The sequence below is a fragment of the Zosterops lateralis genome, assembly GCF_965231275.1.
Source record: "Zosterops lateralis genome assembly, chromosome: 1".
NCBI lineage: Eukaryota > Metazoa > Chordata > Aves > Passeriformes > Zosteropidae > Zosterops > Zosterops lateralis.
This window is the reverse complement of record NC_139762.1, coordinates 110,461,941-110,485,427: the sequence shown is the minus strand read 5'-3', so window position 1 is coordinate 110,485,427 and position 23,487 is coordinate 110,461,941. Positions and strand designations below refer to the sequence as shown.

At 39.3% G+C, this 23,487-nt stretch overlaps 1 protein-coding gene across 1 annotated transcript in view; it reads left to right on the top strand.

Annotated features, from left to right (window-relative positions):
- The window catches only part of LOC310918416 (ethanolaminephosphotransferase 1-like), a 53,520-nt gene that overhangs the window by 5,763 nt on the left and 24,270 nt on the right, over positions 1–23,487 (top strand). Inside the window, exons 2-5 of the mRNA XM_083877279.1 lie at positions 7,530–7,598; positions 12,313–12,421; positions 14,472–14,546; positions 20,777–21,045. Of these exons, the coding sequence (XP_083733405.1) occupies positions 7,530–7,598; positions 12,313–12,421; positions 14,472–14,546; positions 20,777–21,045 (522 nt within the window). The remainder of the gene's footprint in view (positions 1–7,529; positions 7,599–12,312; positions 12,422–14,471; positions 14,547–20,776; positions 21,046–23,487) is intronic.

Below are 23,487 nucleotides of genomic sequence, written 5' to 3'. Positions count from 1 at the left end.
CTACATATCATATGCTAATGAACCAACAACTTAATGAAATCACATCACAGAGATGCTGCATTTGATATTACTTGCTGCAGGACTTTTTTCCCAATGATGGGAAATTGTACATGGCTGTGAGTGCAATATTATGCCCATGAATTTACAAAGGTTCATTAGATCACTTTTGGGACAAATATGCTGAATATAAAGAGTTCTATGCCTTGTTGAATCTCATAAAATGCAAACACCAACTGTACAGTTTCATTTTATTGCTTTATCAAGAGATGTTAGTGTTCTGAAATTTTTATTTTTTATGTGTAGAATATGCATGTATGCATACATATTTTTGTTTATTCATCTATATTTGAATAGAAGACTAATTCAAAGATGTATCTATGGTTTGAATGTGGATTGTTTGTTATATGTGGATTGTTTGTTATAAGTCTAAGGGAGTCCTTATTCTAAGGGTCGTTTTACAGAGGGAGAAATCTTTCTGTGAGGTATCCCCTCTCTAGTGCATCAGAATATTAGATAACACAAGGGTTTGGTGTATGTGCTACAGAACCACTGTTTAGCATCTCTTGTGGAAACTACAACATACTTTAAATCTGTCTTCTCTTTTGGGCCTGGAGTGCTTTCCCCACTTTGGGTTCCCCAGTTATTTAGGTACACGTTCTGGCAGAGCTCCAGCTGGATGGGTACTTGGTCTACTGTTTGATCTTCAAAGGGCTGCTGGCACATACATGTTTGTACATGCGCAGAAATAGGTGTAGCACAAAATACTGCTTTTGTATTTCATTTACAAAGTGTGGAAGACCAGTCTGCACAAAAATCCCCCATAGAAATCAACATTCTTGCTATGTTAGAGCTTCTTTAAATAGCAGGTTAAGGATCAGTTGTGCAGTTCTTTGAGAGTCTGCAGGTTTTGGTTTTAGCAGGATTTATATTTTTACCAGTCTGGGCTAGCCTCTACCTTTGTTTCTTTAAAGCAGCACACATGCAATTGTCCACTATTACCCCTTGCTCAATATTTAATTATGTTTCTATGTTCTTTTTAATTATTTTGGCTTTGTTAAGTGTTTGAACGTGTCCCACTAAACAAAGCCTTTTCCTGAAGAGAAACTAGGCAGCATTCTTAATATAACTACTATTAGTTGAAAACTGGTTGCTGACTTCCAGTCCCACTGACTGTCCACTTCTCCCTGGTCTGGATAAAGCGCTTGGTTTTGAACTCCTGGCTGAGCCTAGGTTGAGAAGGAGGAGACCTGCTGAGGTGTCCACTGACCTGAATGATCCTGTGATCCAAACCCATGGTTCTGTGATCTGAAGGCCATGACACTGCTCTGCAAGTGTCCTGGGTTGACAGTGCTCTCTATCCCATAATCCCATATCGTGGACACCCTTGTTATGTCTAAGAAGGTGATCCGTCCCCTTTAGGGGGGGCGGGCACTGGCCTGCTGGGCTGGCTCCACTTTGGCTTTTGGCTTCCCTGCTTCTAGTCGCTTCTAGTCGCTCGCTGTATCGCAAATTTTTCTGCTAGTTTCTTGCCCTTTTCGTTCTTTTGTTTTTTCTTCCTTTCCTTCTGCCGCCTCTGTGCTCTGTTTGTTTTTTTTTTTTTTTTCCCTTTTCCTCTTCTCCTTCCCCCCCCCCCCCCCCCCCCCCCCCTTTAAGATTTAGGACCGGCACCCGGAGCTGATCTGGCTGGAGGAGTCCAAGGAAGATCGCCGGGGCTTGTAAAAGAAGCGGCGCGCCCTCCCCCTCACAGTAACCTGAGCTTTTTCTGTTCTTTTTTTTTTTCCCTTGTGTCGGGGGGTGTTTATTCATTTGTTAATAAACCGGTTTTTTCCACTTTGTGTTCAAGAGATTCCTTCCCAAACCCAGGGTTGGGGGGAGGGGTGGTAGAGGTTTTGTTATTAGGGGATTCCTTGGAGGGTTTCCCCTAATTCAACCTAAACCAGAACAGCAAGCAAGGGGATGTGCCACTGGCAGGCAGAGTCCCCAAGAATAGCCTGTCCTGACCCACAGCTCTATGTGCCCATGACCTCATGGACATGGATCCATACATTCTTCATTAACGGGAAGGATGTGGCTTGTGACCCAATGTGTGTGTCAGGATTCTTGAAATTGAGGTGAGAGATAAATGTAGCTTTGCAGAAAAACATCCCCAGGACAGCACTTTGTGTAATAACAACTTTCTGATGACTTAATAATACCAGTTAGAATTGTTGAATTGCACAAGCCATGACATTCTAGTATTTACTAGGAATAGTATCAGGTGGAAGGAAAATCTAACTGTATTTCCTAGCTGTAGTGCTGTAGTGTGCACAGGCTAATGGAACTGAAGGGGGCAAAGTGAGAGGGGAGAGAGGAGCTCAGGAGCCCAGCTTGGGCAGTCTCTTCCTTCACAGTGCAGCTGCATCCAACCCTAGTACAGGCTTCTAACTCCTTATAGGTAGTGGTGACCTAATTAAAAAAAAATAAAAATCTATATATGTGGGGGCCAAGGGCAGGGAATGGAGGATGCACCAAATTACTTAAGCAGTGGGAGACAGAAAACCCAAGCCATTACTTATGAATAATTAACTAACCGATGAAATAATGTAAAGCAATTCTATTATTAGAAATAACAGGACTGTGTTTTGGAATACATCAGCACTTAAACTGCTGAACATATTTGGCATCCACAGTATTGTGGAGCTCTGTTTATAGCGTACTTCTCTTTCTTCCTTTTGTGAAGCTTCAGCTAAAATCCAAGACCCGTGTCCATAATAACTACAAACCTGTAAAAACATATATAAAGTAGAATTAAACTCCACGTGTTTAATGTATTCTAGGAATTGGAAAGATTGATGGAAAATTGTTACCAGATGTGCCAGTATTTCAGTATTTTCTTTAATTTTTCTGTGGTTCCTGGAGTGTAAGGTGTCACAGAAGCCAAGTTCATGTTGCACAAGACATTGCCCAGAAGGGTGATTTCCCACTGATCTTTTTTAAATAGCAGCTGGTTCATGCCCTGGATTGGGAGGGTCTCTAAACCACAAAAACTCCTTATCTTGTGCAAAAGAGAGTCCATTGTCACACCTCCCATCAAAACACAGGTGTTGTGAATGTAAATGACTGAATGGCTCAATACGTGCTACCTGGGACAAGATGATTTAAGTGCAGGAAAAGAATAGTCTCTTAGCATAAAGAGCAGCTGAAGTTGAAATAAGTATATGATGTAGTTACGCAACTACATTTCTTGCAGCTTGCTTTCTCTCCTGACTCTGAAGTGTGTGTAGGCATGCTTTACATTTTTCTCTTAATCATAGTCATTCCAAACTTTTATTCTTGGGATGCCTCCGCAGTGCAAAGCTGGAGAGGGCTAGGGAATCTAGTAAAGATCCAGGGTCTGCTCTCATTAATGGTTAGCTCACTCCTGTTTGTTTGTTTGTTTTCTCTAAAGTCTTTCCAAGGCAATAGCTAGGCTCTTGGTTTGGAAGTAGTCTGTTCGGAAGGCACTGCACGTCATATTTTTTGGTTTCACCATCCTTCAGCTCTTCCAACATAGGCATTTGGGTTTTTGAACATTCTCAGAAGAGAGGGCTCACTTTCATGCTCAGAAAGTGCCATATTGAGGGGTTACAGTGTAGTCTCCAGATTGTTTCAGATACTTTGAACTTAAACATACTGAATGCTAATGATGTGTTGGGCGTGTGGAGCCAGATGATGAAGCCCAACACTCCATCCAGCAGATGCTGTGTGCTGCTGATGTGACCAGTTTGCAATAATGGGAAGTATTTCTAAGCTGTGTGGATGTGAGCCAGAAGTTACCATTTGTTTTGTATTTAGCAGAGCAGACCTTGATCACTCTGAGTGCTTTTGCCCCTCGGTGTTTGGCTCTGCTCTGTCACTGCAGAACAGTTGTCTTTCTTCTGTGTCACCAAACCTTTGCTTTTGCTCATTTTTCTTTATCCTGTTTTTCTGTTACTTTTCTTAATTGTTTATCCCTTTTTTCCCCCCTCATCCTTAATCTTGTTTCATTTCCCCTTTCACACAGGTGACCAGCACAAACTTGATGCTGTGCTGGATCCCCTGGATGGAAATTAAGATGCAGGAACACAAAGTAAAAGAACATCTCAACATGTACTCTGCCTGAGTCACCATGTATGTGTGTGTGTGTGTCTGGTGTCTGTATTCTCATTTCTAGCTCTGCTAGAGGCCATTAACACTGAGAGAGAAAGCAGATGGCTTTCAAGGAAATATCAGCTATTAAATAAAACCAGAAGAAGCATTTTTAAATTTGGGAGTAAGATGAAGTCAGTGCCATTTTTCCTATTCCCTCACTACTGCTGTTCCCTCCCAACTGTTACAACTTCTTTTATAGATAATTGAGAGAAGCTTTCTGATTATTCCAAGCCCCTCTTCTTTGTATAAGGACAATCAATGCCTTTTCCAGGGCAGAAAGTGTTTGCAGGGAAGTGCTTAGTACTTGTATGAGCCTTGCACTTAAAAGCCTCCAAGAGGCTTATCCTCTCCACTTTTGTCTTTTAGTATAAGTGCCCTGAAAATGACAGAATTACACAACAGCAAATGGCAGTGCTTTTTTTACATCAGGTTCAAGGGACTCTTGCATTCATGTTCATTGGTCATAATGTGAGCATGTTACTCAGTACTTTGCTTTTCTGAGCAGCCATGAACATTAAACTCCTGAGGATTTCATGGCCTTGAGGTTAGTAGCATCTTGGGAGCAGAACAAAGCAGAGTATTAGACTGTATAGCAGACTTTATTTGTCAAGATTTATTTTTTGCCATGACTGCAAACTATTTTTCCATGGGTGTTTCCTTTGGTCTGGCTAAAACAAATTATTGTGGAGGGAAGAGCAAATTTCCATTCTTCTGCACATCTGCTGAATGTTCCTTCCCCACCCAGAGGACCAACAGTTCAGCCACTGACATAGGAATTAACAGGATGAAGTGTGGTGTGTCTTGAAACATCTTTTGGTGACAAAAGCTGGCTGTAGTTCTATTTTTTTTTTTTTTTTTCCAATAAAGTCTATTTTGATTTTTGGTGCTTGACTTTGGAAACTGTGAGGCAAACAAAAAGCTGACTGTGTCTCTTGTTTGTGTCTGTTATGTAGAGATATGTTGGAAAGTTTACATTTACCGTTAAAGAAAATACAAAAATGATACTACACCTATATAGTCTCTTGTTTTTTTTTTTTTTTTTTTTTTTTTTTTTTTTTTTTTTTTAAGAAAACAATTTCAAAGAAATGATACTGATTTTCCTTTTTTTTTCTAAGAGAAAGCAATAGTTCTGAACAGCCAGGGAATATTTTGGAGAGAAACCCTCATTTTAGTGTTGTTGTTTAACTAGCATTTTCTGATTTTATTCATGACTTTGACTTGGGGGTGGGAGGAGAACGACAATGCCAAAGTAGAAGCAAGGGTAAAACTCACTTATTTTAACTTTTGCATATCCTTATCCAGGTATAGCTGAATTCATTGAATTTGCTGGTCAGCAAATTGTCCCGTGTCTCACATAGTCTTTGAATACCAGAGGGGAAGGAAATGGGCAGTAGCCACAGTGAAACTTTGAGCAGACTCCTGATTACCTGAAACCTTGAAAGTGTTAATGGATACTTTGAATTTTCTTCATTTTCAGAGGATTTCCATAGTTCTCATCTGAATTAAGTACTAGCTGACTGGTCTGTTGGTATAGATGTTGTATGGCTTGGTATTATTTTTAATTTTGGCATGAAGGTAAACAAAGCCCACAGGTTTTGGCAATTCACATACAAGCTGGACTACCAAAAGTTCAAGCAGTTGTAATAATCAGTGTTTGAAAGATAAATACAGCATCTGGACCTCCAAATACAAACAGTATTAAAACTTAAATTTTACCACCAAATTAATTTTTTTTCTGAGGTAATGTATTTAAGAATTCTAATATATATTCTGGTGAAAAATCTGTTGATGACAAAATTGCATCCTGTATTAAGTAATGTGGGTGGTAGCACCAGAAAAATGACACATCAAAGTGAACATTTATAGCATTTTTAGAAAAATTAAAATCAGTTATGTACACTTCATTAAGCTGAAAATTTTATTCCCTTTGGAAATTTAGGCAGTCTGGTCTGATTGGTTACTGCTAGGTGATTTTTTGATATTTGTCAGTATGTATGTACAGTGCATAGCTATGTTATAATAATTTCATTAGATGCTATGTTTATGATCTGTGATTTAAACTTGAACACACAAAATTACTATGTGAATGCTTTGTTTTGTCCAGAAGGCAATTAAAACATATGTTTTATATTCAGATAGAAAATGAAATGTTACGGAACAGTTCCTAAGCATTTCATATGTAGGTACCTGAGTTTAAGACAAGTGCCTAAGTTGTTTTGATAATTAATGTTTTGGAACAGGTACTTCCAGAGTGCAGTCTCCTCCAAAGAGTAGTTGGCTAAGAGAGGTCAATAAATTAACTATATATATCTGTAGAGACAATTAACTGTTAGCTGAAGTTACATGAAAGGAGACTCTTTGTCATCAGCTCTTCTGCAAGTGCCCGGCTTTGTCAAACTGAGGTCTAACACATTCCTATCTTACTCCTGTTTTCTGCACATGATGTTTGGACAGTGCTATATATAGATATATCTGAATCTTTGTGAGTCATATGCATCATTCTGGCAACCTTAAGCCATATGTGCACTTTCAAAGTCCAAGAATTTCTTGAAATAATTACGTGCACTACCCCAAAGAAGGATAACTTCTTCCAGTGCCTACCTGCCATGGCTCAAGTACATGGTATTATCAGTTAAGATTGTTCTTCCTCAGATTATTCTATGTTCTGCAGTCTCAAGGCAGGATAAAACTTGATACTGTCCTCTAAGGAAAAAGGAGACAACAGCAATGCAGGGTGGTCTTGCATTTCTGAAATATTTTGTTTACAAAGGATATAGATATGTACTACTTGCTGGAATTCATAAAACACATGTATTTACAAGTCTGTCCAATAGAGAAATTGTGTTGTGGTAATGAACTGTGCTGTTTTAGAGAACATTTTTATAATAACATTGCCTTACATGAATTAGCATAATGCAAATGCAACTGTGTTACTATGACAAAAGCTGTGTATCTCTGCAAGATAATATTCCACCTACAAGCACATTCCATATTCACTGTCTGTCCTACATACTAGCAATGAACTGGTGCTCAGACTGTGGATTACTGGTAGTGCAAACAAAGGTGGTAAATCTAAAATATGGTAGAAATGCAGAATCTTAGAGGATTGTAAAATTAATAAGAATTTAGAAGGAAATTGTGACTGTAGAGCTGTTTGCCATTTCACAAGCCTAAACCTTTGTGTTAATGCATAGAGTTGCTAACAAGGTAATTTTAAAAGCAGGTCAGTGCTTTTAAATTAAATAAAACCTGTATGAATCAGAATAAAATAAATTTACACCAGTCTCACTGATTGCCCTTAGATTCTGAAGGATATGTAGTCTAGAAAAAAATAGCCATTGTTCAGTGCTTTGTTTAACATGCTTGCTTTTTCCTCACAGTACAGTGCTGTGGATACAAATCCTTTATCTGTGTATATTATGCAGCCCATCTGGAATAAAATTATTAAGGTAAGAATTTTATTTAATAAAAACACGGCATGTTACTGTGAGAACTTGCTTTAAATATAGCTTGTATTTTTATTTAAAAATACATATTGATCAATTAAGCTGAAATGAAGGCATCTGATAAAAGAAAACAAATGTTGCACCTATGTTTAAGGTGAATATGTTGTTTTGAGATTATTTTGTTTTAGAAAGAAAGGGCTTGTTTCTTTTTTTCTGATTGCTGTAGAAAAGGCATCCATTTCTTTTTTACATCTTTCATTATTGCATCTTTCATTAAACCATTTTGCAGACATGGATGGTTTTACTTAGTACAGATTATTTTTGTGCAGCATATGCTGCCTAACAACAGCATGGCTTTCTCTCTGTGCTGTGCATATGATTTTATGCAAGTGCTGTCTCATTTTCTCCCAAGAGGACTTGCTTGAGGGAGCCAGGCATTCTTCTCAGAAGCTGAAAATGAGAGTGGTTACCGTGATCACCATAACGACTGGAAGATGCCATCTCTTGAATGCATTACAATCTGCAGTTTTTAAAAATAAACCACTCACAGTTAGTTATGCTCTTGTTGGCAAAAAACCCATAAAATCTGTATCTGAAATAAATATGAACTTTATTGATCTCCAAGGAAGCAATGACTTCTGCATCTGCCTCATTACAGGAAGCGTTTAGATCAGAGCAGACTTGAAAATAAACCTTTGTACAAACAAAAAAGGATGTATGTGGTATGTGCTGTTGGACCTGCCATCTTGGGTTCTATAATTAAGGTGTTGCTTATTCTTGATATGGCAGGAAATTCATAATCTCTGATTTTTAACCTCAAAGTTCTTTAATGAAAATTGTTTATATGACCCAACGGAAGAATTAAAAAACAACCTGAACATGGCATGAGGAAAAAACAATTCAACAATGTGACACTGAATTCACATCTTCAGTAATTCAATTCAGAGACTTTGTTTTTATTCCCATCATAATGTTGAGGAAAACAATGGGGTGGAAAAGCCCCTCCAGCACTCTGGCATGGGAGATTTGTAGAGGCTTTACTGTGCATGGGCCTTTTGGTTTAGGAGATGGATGGGTATTCATCTGCAATCAGATTGAAGGCAGAGTGTTGTCAATGTAAAACTTCCTTTGGAGATAAGTTCTTCTAATGGCTGCAGCATTTTACCAGAAGAAAAGCAACGTTATTGAATGTCTCCATATAGCTTAGGGTGATAGGTCCTATTTAAAATGTGACCTCTTTAGATTTTTTAAAACCTCATGGAGTTTTAGGTGAGCATGATTTAATTCTCTTCTTGCTGCAGGAGAACCCAAACCAGAGCAAAGAACTAAAACCTATTTCAATAATCTGAGTACAGAACCAAAGACTGAAGTGGGTGCTGTGTGCACTGTGCCCTTTGGTTTGCTTTGAATCCTGAAGGTACAGCAGTGAATATTCCACTTTGCCTTCTGGTGCAAGAAGGTTACAGAATACTTCTTAGTGATGTGTCACAAGGATTTAAAGGGAAATTACATTGCTCTCAGCTTTTGCAGAAGTAGTCATTCTAACCTTAAAAGAATACTGCCATGTAGAATCAGAGTCCTGCAGAGGAGCTGGCAGTGCACAGCTGCAGAGGGAAAAGCACTATGTAACTGAGATTGAAGTAGAGTCCATGTTGCTCCTAGAGATAAAAATGAGAACTGTGAGACCACCAAAATTAATGACCACAATATAACTGTAAAATATCAGTAGGAATGCAAGTTGTTGTAATGGTTTTGTTCCTGAGCAGTACATTGCAATAGGGAAATCAGGATAATTTTTAAAGAATTTTTAAAGAATTTGCATCGACTATGTTCATTCAAAATTGGGCAGTTCGAGTGTGCACCTTGATGAGTAGGAGAAGTTCCTTCACTCAGTTTAGACATCCTGGTACACCCGTTTTCAAAAATGAATTAATTATCTTTTAGTTTCTAAACTGGTGACAACAAAAATTCCACATGGACTATTTTTACCAGATTGTAGGGGAGTTAACCAAACCGTGAGAACAAAGGCTTGGGATTCGGGTCTTGCCTTTCATATGCCTGTTTAATCCTAATGGCAGGACAATTTTTTCTGTATTCCACAACACAGAATTCATTGGAAGATGTGTTTCCTATCTTATAAGACATTGCCATTCATTGTAAAATGTACTTCCTATGTTATAATAAATTAAGAGGAGCTTGACAATAAAGATCTGTGAATTTGTGAACTGAAAACATATTGTCATAACCCAGCTCATTCATCTCTAGTGGGGATGCTGGACAATGATAGGAAAAGGAGGAAATCCCACTGGAATACACAGGTGTATGCCAATATCACTGAAATTAATTAAACTCCCCTCTGTTGCCTTTATGAAGTTTGATTTTATCACCAGAATTGGGCAAGAGTAGCATTTTAGTGGTCTCAAGTGACCTAGTGAAGTTTGAACAGAGCTTTTTATAAATGTGTACTTTACCATTTATTATCCAAACAATAGCTCTATTAAAGCATTTGCTGTTTGTGTTAAGGCTTTTAGAATGAATGGCTGTAGACCTAGAGAAACAGAAATCAGTTAATATTTCGTGGAACTAAGAGTTTTTTGAAAGGTTCATCACACAAGGGTTTTGCCAGCGAGCAGATGTGATTCTCCCCATGGCACCTCCAGTTGTATTAATCATGTAGCACACTGATGTATTAGACCTCTACTGTCCATTAATTAGATAATAAAGATTGCAGCTCATCCTTCTATAGCATACTAATAAATTCAGGCTCTATTTTTCCAAGGTGTGTAAGTTAATCTTGAACACTCTGTGATTTTCTAATTATGAAATAGGGTGATGGTAGTGTAATGCCAACTATAAGGATAAGGGGCATTAAATATAACAAAAGGGATTTTGCAACTGGAGTACTTTCCAAATACCTAGACAGATTAGGTTCGGTAAGGATCAAAAGAACATGCTTAAGGGTTTAACTGCAGGAGAGTCTGTTTTCCTGAGGACAGAACTCCTGTAACTGTTTTTTCATAGTGTGTCTGTTAGCCAAAGGGATTGCAACATCCTCTGAAGGTTCCCTTCTTAAAATACACACTGTTAGCAAGAAAGTGGGTTAAAATGACTTCATGTTTGCACCACAGAAGTATAAATTATTTCCTGTAATAACTTGAAAATGACATTGTGACTGTTTAGAATGATGAGCCTAATTAAAAAGCAGATGTTTGTGATGCCCCACTTAATTTAATAGTCAACAATTCTTATGAATCATTCAGGAAAAAGCAGTCGGTTTATCTATGTATATCCATGTAAACATTTTGTCCATAGTGTATTAAAGCACTCTTTTGATCTATGATTTAGATTAAAAGAGACAAATCTAGATTTCTTTTCAGTGTCTGTGCTTCTTATTTCATGGAAGGTCATAGATACCAGATAAATCCCCAGCAGGAGATTCACCTTCTGCATCCTCAGGTGGCAAAACGGGGTGGGGAGATGTGCAGCTCAGCTGCATGCTGAGCATGGAGACTGTGCAGTGAAGGATTCCTCCTTAGATGCTTTCCAAAAGGAACTTCAGGGGACATTTGCTGTCTCTTTTCTTAGAGGTTGAGATTTGCCCTTTTAAACACTCAAAACGATGGATATGTTACATTTTTTAAATTGTTGCTGTATGCATTCTGTGGTGTATTCTGAATATCTTAAGAGCTGACATACAGTGTTTTAAAATCAGTGATAAAGTCCTGCTGATAAGGAAAGCAAATATCAGATATAATAATTTTCCCAATGTTATTACGGAAAAGGTCTAAGAAGCATAATGGAAAAGTGTTCAGGAACTCTAATCTGATTTTTGGAAGTGTTTTAAATATATTGATAATGTGTTTGAGTGATGGTGATGTTGATACGTATAATTTCTGCAAATATGTTCTGGTCAAAAATTCATGTAGAAAGCTGTGTAGGCTATTTAAAAAAATATTCTAGAAAAACTGTGTTACTTGGGAAGAGTGTTTTCAAAAGAGATTCCTGTCTCAGTGTAAGAAACACCTTAAAGCCACAGGGAATGAGTACTTGAAAATGGTTTCTGGGACAGAGAGGTTTAAGTGAGGGCAGAGAGTCCTTTTCAGCACCCTCCAAAGTAAAATGAATTAGTGGAGGGAGTGTTTATAATTGATGAGTAAAGAGGGAGGCCCTGTCAGAAAGTTACTATCTAGAGAGTAGGGAGATGCTTGTAACAGGGAATCTTCTGAATCTAAAAGTGTAATGCACTCAGGGTCTGATTTTGTTGATGTTTTTAATTAAGAAATTATTTGCATACTTTGGAAGAAGAACTTTCCTTGTTATAGTGTGGGAATACAATGCTTAAAAACCTGCCACGTGGATACTGAATTACCACACTGGGGTGCTGCAGTCTTCTTTCAGTTCTGATACAGCTGATCACAAAAGGCTTTCCTTGGAAGCTGGGTAAATAAGGATAATGTACAACACTTCAAAGGGAGTATGACGTTTTAAAAATGTCATTCTTATTGCAGTCACAAAAACCAGGCAAAAGGATTGCATTTGAAAATAAATTTCAGAAATTAAAACTATTTTAATTTGAAAATGGGGAAATATACACAAATCTGAACATTGCTGATGTCATATAAAACCTTCTTTCCTGATATAAAATATTTCATTAAAATAAGATGTACAATTTGAAATGCAATTTTTCTCTTTTTTTTTTTCTTTCATTTTTTAACAGATAGTGCCTTTGTGGATTGCTCCCAACCTGCTAACATTCTCTGGATTTGTCATGATTTTATTTAATTATTTTCTAATATCTTTTTATGACTGGGACTACACTGCCTCAGGTAAATATATTCACACTGTAATTTTTCAGAATTACTGAACTGTTTAGACTTCTGAATGTTACAGGGAGGTGTCAGACATTTGAATCTTCCACTTATTCCCTTAATGAGGTTCCTATAGGAGCAGATAGGAGAATCTACCTCACACAGAGCATTATAAATTTACATCATTTCATTGAAAAATCTTATTTAATTTTATCCCTAAAATGGGTTTCAGCATATGCTGCTTGAAGTCTTTGATAAGCACATTATATTTAAAGTTTATTCCAGGGTTTAAATACGCAGCAAAAATCCACCTGAATATTCTTCATAACATGATAATTAATTTCACATTTCCTAATACCTAACCTGATGCCTGAAGGAGTTAACTTCCCTTTCATTTCTTCACATATTCACACCCCTTATTCAAGACTGCTTCTAGACAAAAACACAGTTTCTAAATAAATGTCTCTGCAAATTATGACTTTCAGTCAGAGACCATGTTTGCTCCTCATTATAGACCAAGTCAGAAATTTTTTGGACCTGATTGCTCCTGAGTGTAAGGCATGTTTGGTTTGGGCTTCTCAGACCAGCTGTTGGAGCCCACAGAAAGTAGTAATAATCTTTCAGGTGATTAATATGTAAAATACATATAGATAAAAGGCTTTGATTTTCTTTTAACTAGACAATTAAGTGGAGATAACACTTTTCTTTCCTGAAACAACTTCATTTAGCTGCCTTTATTTTTTTATGTCTGTGGTTAGCTTCAGGAGGTGACCTTTGGTGTGGGGTGTTGGACATTTATCATAGCAGTTCGAGAGGCAGGGATACTTGTTAGCAGTTTTGGTTCAAAAGTTTTCAGGACCAGCTTGTAGTTGTCTAAACCACTTGTTCTTGAACACCTGGTGCTTTTTTTATCCATACAGGTGATATTTACTCAGTCCTGTAATAAAAGAACATCTAGAACAGATCTTTGTAATGGGATACTATCTTGACACATTCTCAGTAGGATATACATGGGACTTGAAGACATTTGAAATGGTGATTAAGTCTCTTAGAGTTGAGACAAATATGTGTAGTTTGCAAGCTCTTCCCGAGTCCACATAAGAACAGTACCCATCAGTTGATGGAAAACTTTCATGCAACCTAAAGGGCCTTTGGAGTATCATATATCAATTCTATACCTAGGATCAGAAATAAAAGACCTAACTTCCTGCACAGTTGGTTTTCATGGTACAGTTTGCAGATTTGCAGCTAGGAGTCAGGAATTGTCATCTTTTCTTTCAGAATGGCAAGACGAGGCACTGAGAGAAAGGTGGTCAGGGCACTGCTTTAGGTGCTGGTATCTCCTGGCATCATTCAAGCAAGGACACACCTCTGTATGCAGGAATTCCCTGTGTTTGGTACCAGATAGCAGAAACCTGAGAGGACTTTGCATTTACAGTAGTTTAGTGTTGATGTAGTATTGGGTGATGCTTAAGTTAAATAGAAGTCTCTTTGGAAAAAGGATCTATTTCTTTAAAAGAGCGACAATAACCGTGGATTAATGCTATCAGCAGACCAAGAGCAGAACCTTGGGCTCTGTCCAATTCAACTATCTTTTCCTTTTTCTCAAGGAGAAAAAAATGGGTGCTAATATTTCTGCTAACCTAAGGACAAAAACTTCCTGTTCAGATCTGTGTGGTAAAAATGTTACACAAACCCCAGACTGGCACTGATAATCATTTTTCCTACCTATTACATTAACATTAACTAATTTTTCAATGAATAGTCTTCCCATGGCCTGTGAATATTTTTGCCTACTTACTATCATTGTGTTCTGCAATACTAGAGTGATTTTAGGACCAAAAAACCTCTCTATTACCTTTTGTCCTTTACGGTGTAAACACATTCAAGCCTGCTCAGTGCTCCTTTGATAGAGCTCACCGATGCCTGAAGGTCAGACTCAAATATTGCAGTCTGTTTGATGCAGTGGGTTAATCAGTGGCAGCTAGTTTGTATGTATATGCATATCTTGGTGGATTTCTTTGATGTTAACCCCTGTTATACTGACTCACTATCCCATTTTTTTCAGGTACCAGTCCTGGACTTGTTCCCACCTGGGTGTGGCTGTTCAGTGCTTTTACCACCTTTTGTGCTTATGCTTTAGGTAATGTACAGTGAAATAATTTGCATACCTGGAATTTTCATGTAATGTCATCTACAGAGTCACTAGTGATGATTCTGAGATAAAGAGCCATTGTGGATAAATTACTGATCTCTTTCCAAAACAATTCTCTTAGATTAAAAAAACCCCAAAAAACCAACAACAAAAAACCCCCAAACCACAACACACTAAAAAAAAAGTTCATAGGACTTAAACCCCAAATAGCATATTAAGCAATGTATTAGAGGTTCTATTACAGTAACTCTTATCCCTCTTGAAAATTCAAATTATTTTAGAGGAACAATGGAAATCATTACATAGCAGCAGTCTGCTTCCAATCCTCCTGCCATGGGCAGGGGCACCTTCCACTAGATCAGGTTGCTCAGAGCCCCATCCAGCCTGGCCTTGAACACTTCCAGGGATGGAACATTCCCAGCTTCTCAGGCAACCCAATCCAGTGCCTCACCATCCTCACTGTAAAGATTTTCATGCTAATATCGATTCTAAACCTACCTTCTTTCAGTGAACCCATTCCCTCTTGTTCTAACTCTACGTGCCCTTGAAAAAAGTCCCTCTCCAGCTCTCTTGTAGCCCCTTTAGGTACTGGAAAGCTGCTCTAAGGTCCCCCTGGAGCTTTCTCTCATCCAGGCTGAACAACCCTAAGTCTCTCAGCCTTCTTCATAGGAGAGTCACTGCTATTTGGTTTCATAAAAATCTTTGTCCCTTGATGACGACATTCTGAGAAGCTCAGAATTATCAGAGGGTGCTTTCAAAGATTAAAAAATAAAGGACAAAGCAGAAAAAAGGAAATTGTGAGGCACTTCAGTGCTTAGGGAGTATGTCAGGAGAGGTGGTGATGACAGATGTGATGACAGGCCTGAGCTTCTTATGGAAATAAGTATCTTTTTTTTCCTTTCCTCTTGCTGTTTTTTTTTCCCATAACACCTACACCTCAGTTTCATATTCCATTTTTACTACTTTATACTGTGCCATGAGTGTATTTTTAGGTATGTTGCACCTTGCTGTACAGTGGTGTCAAGACATAGACTTGAAATGATGCTGACCTGGGAGTGAGATCCACGTTAGCGTGGCTTTTTTTATTTTTCTCCCAAAGCTGTCTCATTCCAAACTAGTCTTTCCTCAACATGTTGCAACAGAGTTATTTTCTGAGGAGATGTAAGGTAGTATATTTAAAGAGACTGCACAGTTCTGTGTAATCATGGTCCAGGAAGGCTGGATATATTTAAAGAAGGAAATCTTATAGGCACAGGAGCAGACTATCCCTAGGTGCCGAAAGATGAGCCATCAGGGAAAATGTCTGGCCTGGCTGAATGGGGAGCTTTCGCTGGAATTTGGGGCGGGGGGGGAGTGGGGGGGGGGGGAAAGGAGTTTATGACCTTGGGAAATAGGGGCAGACAACTCAGGAAGAGTATGAGGATGTCATTAGGTCGTGTAGACAGAAAACTGGATTGGTGAAAGCTTAGCTAGTACTCCATGTGGTCACTGCTGTGAAAGATAATACAAAGTGGTTTTATAAATGCATTAACAATAAAAAGAGGGCCAAGGAAAGGCTCTGTCCTTTATTGGATGTGGAGGGGAGCCTTGTAACCAAAGATGAGGAAAAGGCTGAGGTACTTGATGCCTTCTTTGCCTCAGTCTTCAACAGAAGGACCCAATATCCTCAAGGCAGCCTGCTGAGCTGGCAGGCAGGGACAGGGAGCAGAACAGACCCCCTGTGATCCAGGAGGGAGCTGTCAGTGCCCTGCTGTGACCCTTGACACCCACAGTCTGTGGGGCCAGATGGGATCCGCACCAGGTACTGACCAGGGCACGCTCAAGCCTTTATCACCAGCCCTGGTGAACCAGGGGGGACCCAGAGAATGGAGACTGGCCACCGTGATGCCCACCTGCAGGAAGGGTTGGAAGGAGGGTCTGGGGAACTGCAGGCCTGTCAGCCTGACCTCAGTGTCTGGGAAAGTTATGGAACAAGTCATCTTTACTGTCATTATGCAGTACATGCAGGACACCCAGGGGATCAGACCTATTTAATACCTTTATCAGTGATTTGGACAAGGGGATTGAGTCCACCCTCAGTGATTTGCAGCTGACAGCAAGTTGGATGGGAGTGTTGATCTCCTGGAGGGCAGGAAGGCTCTGCAGAGGGATCTGGACAGGCTGGATCAGTGGGCTGAGGCCAGTGGTGTGAGGTTCCACAGGGCCAGGTGCTGGGTCCTGCACTTTGGTCACAACAACCCCAGGCAGCACCACAGGCTGGGGGAAGAGTGACTGGAAAGCGACCCAATGGAAAAGGAGCTGGGGGTGCTGCTGACAGTGGCTAAACATGAGCCAGCTGTGCCCAGGTGGCCAGAAAGGCCAGTGGCATCCTGGGATGTATCAGCAATAGTGTGGCCAGCAGGATCAGGACAGTGATGGTCCCCCTGTACTCAGCATCAGTGAGGCCTCACATTGAATCCTGTGGTCAGTTCTGGGTCCCTCACTACAAGAAACACATTGAGGTGCTGGAACACATCCAGAGAAATTCAACAAAGCTGGGGAAGGGTCTGGAGCACAAATCTTATGAGGAGCAGCTGAAGGAGCTGGGGATGTTAGGTCTGGAGAAAAAGAGGCCCAGGGGTAATGTTATTGCTCTCTAAAACTACCTGAAAGGAGAGAGTAGCAAGGTGGGGGTTGGTAGCTTCTCCCAGGCAACGATCAACCAGACAGGAGGAAATAACCTCAAGCTGTGCCAGGGGATGTTCCTGTGTGACATCCGGAAGAAATTTTTCTCTGAAAGGGTGGTTAAGCCTTGTAATGGGATGCCCAGGAAGGTAGTGGAATCACCATCCCTGGAAAGTGTTCAAGAAACTACTGGACATGGCACTTAGCATTACGATTTAGTTGACATGGTGGTGTTCAGTCAGAGATTGAACTCAATGATCTTGGAGGTAATTTCCAACCTAAATGAGTCTATTCTTTGATTCTAAATGAGTCACTCTCCTTGGAGTGGTTCTGGTAAGGCCACTGCAGTGTAGCCATACATTTGTGTGCCATATTTGAGATCCTCAGGCTATATACAGATGTGTTATACATTAGGCTGCAGTGCTGTGCAGAGTGGCTGACCACTTTTGGAATCTTGACTGACCTGGGGTATCCCCTTAAGCAGATGTCTCCCTCTGCATTGTACATACCTTCCCCTTTCTATTCAGTTGGTGAGGTTGTGCCAAAAATCTTTTGTCCAGAATTTCTTTGTATTTGTACCATAAAAAGCAATGGGACAACCATGCCTTGAAGCTGAATACCAGTCAGATTTCTCAAGCAGTTTTCTGTACTCAGAAGCAGTGGTTTCTTTTGTGAAAACATTTTTTTATGTCATTGTATGGAATTTAATGAAGTGACTGTTGCTTCATAAATTGGAATTACATATTGAAACTGTTACTGTATGGCACTCCAGAAGGCTCATGGGAAGTTCAGCTTCTGAGATTTTTAATGTAGATGGTATTTCTCAGTGAAGCCTGTAGTTCCTAATACTTGGAAGAGAAGGACTATGACGCTGACAGTCAAAACTATAATGAACTAATATATATGTAGATTTTTATGTCTGCTGTCCAAGCCACTTTATGAAATATTTAGCGACAGATTTAATTTTGCATGGCCAAAGTTTTCCCTCTGGAAGACTGCAAAGAACCATAATAACTAACTAAATATGCAACTGTAATCTTTCTCAGCTTATTTTAATGACATAGTTACTCTCTCCAAATTCCGTAACATGCTGCTCTCCATCCCCCCTGCTTTTTTAAGGTGGTTTGCTATCATTTCCTTTCCATGAAATGGAGTGCTTTTTTCCTGTTACTTTGAATTCCACTCTTTAAAAGTTATATAAACTTTATAAAATTGAGTAGTTATGAATCTTTGTGAGACAAAATCATAATATAAGAATTCTAAAGCAATGGAAGTGTGGGAAAGTGTATGTTAACTATTGAACACACACCATTGTTGGCATGAATTTCAAACTGAAACCTAAACCAGAAAATGTTTTCAGTCTTTTAAAAAGCTAATGAAACTACATGGAAAATGTAGTTAGGGATTTCTGAAAATCTGGTTTGATGTATGTGTCATATAGTTCCTGTGTTTCTCTTCATGACCATTATAATTTGAAGTACTGTATTTTAGGACAACATTATAAGCTTCTTTTTAGAAAAACCAAAGCTCTTGCAAAATTAAAACCACTATTTCACTGTGAGGTACATATTTTAGTATTTATATACTTGTGTGACAATCTAAAATTTATAAACAGACATATCTTCTGAAGTCCTTATTTTTAAATAGTAATACCTGTGTAACTAAATCCTGTCTGATTTGGGATAGCTGTTCTTGGAATATAAAACACAATAAACTTTTCAGGATTGATTATATCTTTATTTGCTGATTAGGTTTCAGAGATATTGTTTAATGGATGGAAGAATTTTTAATTGTATTGCAACACCTTTCAAGTAACCTCAAGCTTATAAGAGTTTTCTTTCTGCACATTTCAGTAAGATGCTGAAAATTCAGTGGAAATGTTAATAGAGAGAGAATGAGTCTCTAGAAGGAGGCAAGCTATATTTGAAATCCTCTATGAGATATTTAAGTTTTAGAGTTCTGAGAACTGTCTCAAGAGATTTGTGTTTGAGCAGAGGATATATCACAGCTGTTTAGGTATTAAAATAGAGAAATAGTCTTAAATCTGTACAAAATAAAATCCCATGTTTTCCTGGTTTAGGTCCCTGAAGTATATTTACATTAAACAAAACTCATAGTACTGCCAAATAATCCAGAGAAGTAAGTAGCATGATCTACAGCAGCTGTGGTGTCTTTGGTCTCACTCTGCTGAGCTATGTTCCTAGTCAGTTTTGGGTTATTAATGCTATCAATAGCTAATAATTGTTAGCTATAGCACCTTCCAAGTTGTATGAAAAAGAAAAGTATCTCCATTTTATTTTGAGATTCAAGACAAAAACAAGTAATCTGTAGGGTTTGTTCTCTGCACTTTTTCCTAAGAGGTTCATCCTACATGTTTACACTTAACTTTAAGAGGAAAACAGTTTTATTTTTCACCTGCACAGTCTTAGAAAAGAGACTAAGGGTATGGTTTGACATTACAACTAAGAAATGTTACAGCTGTTAGACCACCTTTCTCCTCCCTGCATTCACCATCTCTCCCTTGTGCCATCTCCCTTGCATTTTGTACCATTCACAGTACCAGTTCAGTGACCCAGAAGAAAATGTAATGCTTGCTGTCTTTCCACCAGCTGAACAGGCTGCAGGTCACCCTGTTCGACAGCAGGGAACTATCAGATCAACTCAAACCATATTGTCCAACTACATCCTCAGAGTAAGGTACAGTGCTGGATTGTTTTTTAAGCACTCAAGTACTAAAAGTGATCAACAATAAGGTCACTTCTGAGCCTCCCTTTCTCCAGGATAAACACCCCCAGCTCTCTCAGACACTCCTCATAAGACTTGTGCTCCAGACTCTGTTGCCCTTCTCTGGACTCACTCCAGCACCTCAATGTCCTTCTTGTAGTCAGGGGCCCAGAACTGCACACAGGATTGAAGATGTGACTTCACTGATGCTGGGTACAGGGGGACAGTCACTGTCCTGGTCCTGCTGGTACAGGCCAGGATGCCATTGGCCTTTTTGGCCATCTGAACACTCTCGTATGAAAACCAGAAAACACTTTAAAATACATATAGGCATAAATATAAATAAGTGTTGTGAAATTTGCTCCTTGAAGATGCCACAAAACTGTTAGTCATTGAGGTATTAAGCACCAAGGCACTTAAATGCCTTCATGAATTTACCCCCCAAGAGATCTGAAGGCTCAGAGGATCCACAATGGATGGGCAAGAAGCCTTATGGACACTTTTCAGCACTTGAAACTAATTGCAGGGACTGACGTAAAAATGTTTCAAGACCACTGGACGCAAGTAATTATGAGTGTCTTTCTGAAACTCATGAGGAAGGTGGCATTTAGTTTCAGAGCTGAGGTAAGGACAGAAAAATTACTTGATAACTGGAGCAGTTATTTTATGAGCAGTTCTAACCTGCTGGTATTGAAGGAGCTGCTGTGCTTCAGTTTACTGTCATCAGTGTGATTTTCCTGTATAAGTGGCAGTAGTGAATTGTGCATGAAGAATGCCACTCCTTTTGTTGTGCTCTAACTCTGTTTCTTTTCCTTTCTCAATCCTTCTAGACTCCATAGATGGGAAACATGCTCGAAGGACTCAGTCCAGTACTCCTCTGGGAGAACTATTTGACCATGGGCTGGATAGCTGGGCTACCTCCATTTTTGTGCTTTCCTTTTTTTCTGTCTGTTCCTGTGACAATGGGAAGACAGGAGTTTCTGTATATACAATGTATATATATTTAAGCATTGTCTTGTTTAACTTCATGTGTTCACACTGGGAGAAATATAACACAGGAGTTCTTTTCCTTCCTTGGGGATATGATATAAGCCAAGTGGTGAGTATTTATCATCCCTGTTTTGGTTTTGGTTTTTTAACTATGTAATTGTTTTCATAATATTAAAGCAATAGAAAAATAGAGTTCAAGGCAAATATATTTGGCTGAGATATTGAAATATGTGAAACTGCAAAACCCAGAAATATTTTCTGCACTTGCAGTAAAGGGCTGCTCTTGAGAAAATTATCAGCATCAGAGATTCATTGCTGTGCAGGAGAAAAAAGGCTTGCAGCAAGCCTAGCAGCCAGACAATGCCCATGAGAATGTCATTTAACTACATTTGATTTGCGGTATTAACAAAAATTACTATGCTATCTGAAGCCACAAGCAATTTTCCCCCCAATACCAGGTTGTGAGGCACGATGTGAATTAGTCCAAGTAGTATCTATTAACAGTAATTACACAGTTGTACACTACCAGACCTTCTCAATTCTACTCCGTTTTACAACAAATGTGGTAACGGAAATAACATTGTACCTATGTAGAGAGCAGGTAACTGTTGTCAAGTGAGTTCTACATTTGAAAAAAAGTCAGTCATCATGGATGTCAAAAAGTCATGGACATTCAGTAACATGAATTATTTATCAGCCCACAGTCAGCACCAGCTGAGTTCCTGTCTGGCTTACAGCCCTGTTTTGAGGTGGACCTCTTCAGAAAACATGCCCAGGGCACCACAGTGAATGGTGTCCTCAGTGCACAGATGAGCAGCCGTATTAACAAGCTCAGTGCACTTCCAAGGGCCCAGCACTGAGATTTCTGTGGGCTGGCATATCTGTGTCTCAGATAGCCAAGGGCTTGCAGCCTGAAGAGCACAGTCAGCCTTCTGAGCTTCCTGTTGCAGGCACGAGATGAAAGGTACAGCCAAATAATTGAAAAGAAGTTTGACAAATACTCAAATATGTGTTTTAATGGAAATACAGTATTCAAATTAATGGCTGCAGATGTAGTGCTGTAAACATAATCAGAATCCAGTGGTTTGAGAACAACTCAGAGATGGTGGTCCAGATGTGGTGCATCTGTGTTGTCCCCTAGAAAATAGGTTTTGGGAGAAGAAGTTGGCTCAGGACTAAGACATTAGGCAGCCAGCTGGTCTGCAAGTTTCAGCCATGTCTGTGTAAGGTTTCTCCATGAAGTTCTTCCAGCAGGACAGGAATAGCCTTGTACAAGCCTATTTCACTTGTTGCTCAGATGATCACTGTACATGTGAATGTTTAGAAAGCTCTGCTGGATTGCTACAGCATCCAAACTGTATTAGTGGTTAAATCTGGGAATGAGTATCAACTAGCAGAGCAGTACTGTTAACTCTGTCGGTGCCAGTTAGTGACCTGTGCCTGTGGCCCTGTTTTCTCATCTGGGAAATAACGGTAGTACTATTGTAGTAGTAATATCTGCCTGACAGATTTGCGGCAAGGCTGAATATCAGTAATGTTTGTAAACTGCTTTGATTATCTGGCATGCAAGGTGCTAACAAGTGCTATTTCCTGTTCCCCAGCTGAACTGCTGTCTTGCTCACTTGCTTTTTTGTACCTCCTGTGATGACTTGTTTACAGTCAAAGTGATAAGCTTGTAAATGTGAGGATTTTTTGGTGCTATTTAGCACAGTCATCAGCAGTGGTGGAAGACTGTACTGTTGAAATCTCTGTATGTCAGTTTTCCCATCTGTAAAAAAGAGCTGTTGTAGTTGTGCTTGCCTATGAACAAAGAAAAGTCAGGATTTGTAGCTCAAGGTGGTATTTTTCCATTAGTCCAAAATATATTACATGTACACCAGAAAGTACATAATATATATTTTTCCAGTTCTACTGACTAGTCTAGTAAAACACCTTAATTCCCCTAAAAATTTGTTCTTGTTTTGTAAACCCATCCAGCAAATTTATATAATATGTGCAATATTAAAGATAGCTCTTCATCTCCAGTCACTTAGAGGATACCAGGGACAATAGCAAATGGCTGATGATGAGTAAGAGAGGTAATCTTCCCCTTACTGGACTTTTTTCCCCATTGCTTCTCTGCCAGGTATTCCCACAGTCACATTTAGAGGCAGAGAGCGTGAAAGCACTCACTAGCTGCTTCCAGACTGATTCACAATGTTTAGTTCAGTATTTCCTCCACGACATTGCTGCAGGAATGTGCATCTCTCTCCTGTCTTCAGTAATTTCACCTACAGTTTGATGCGGTGACATGTCAGACACTCAGGTGGTCTAGTCCCCTGCTTCTGCTTTCAAGCTTGTTGGTGGCCAGGAACTTTGGGCTTTGTTATCACCACAGAACTCAAGGAAAACAATAGTTACTGTCAGCGTGCAAATAGAGGACTGATGACCTTAATGAGTACTTAACTGGCATGTGGCTCCCAGGACACTGCTGCTGAGTCAGCTCTGCTGTACATAAACACAGCCCCCTGACGGGCTCTGCCTTAGCTGTGGTAGAGAAAGAGCTGCTGTT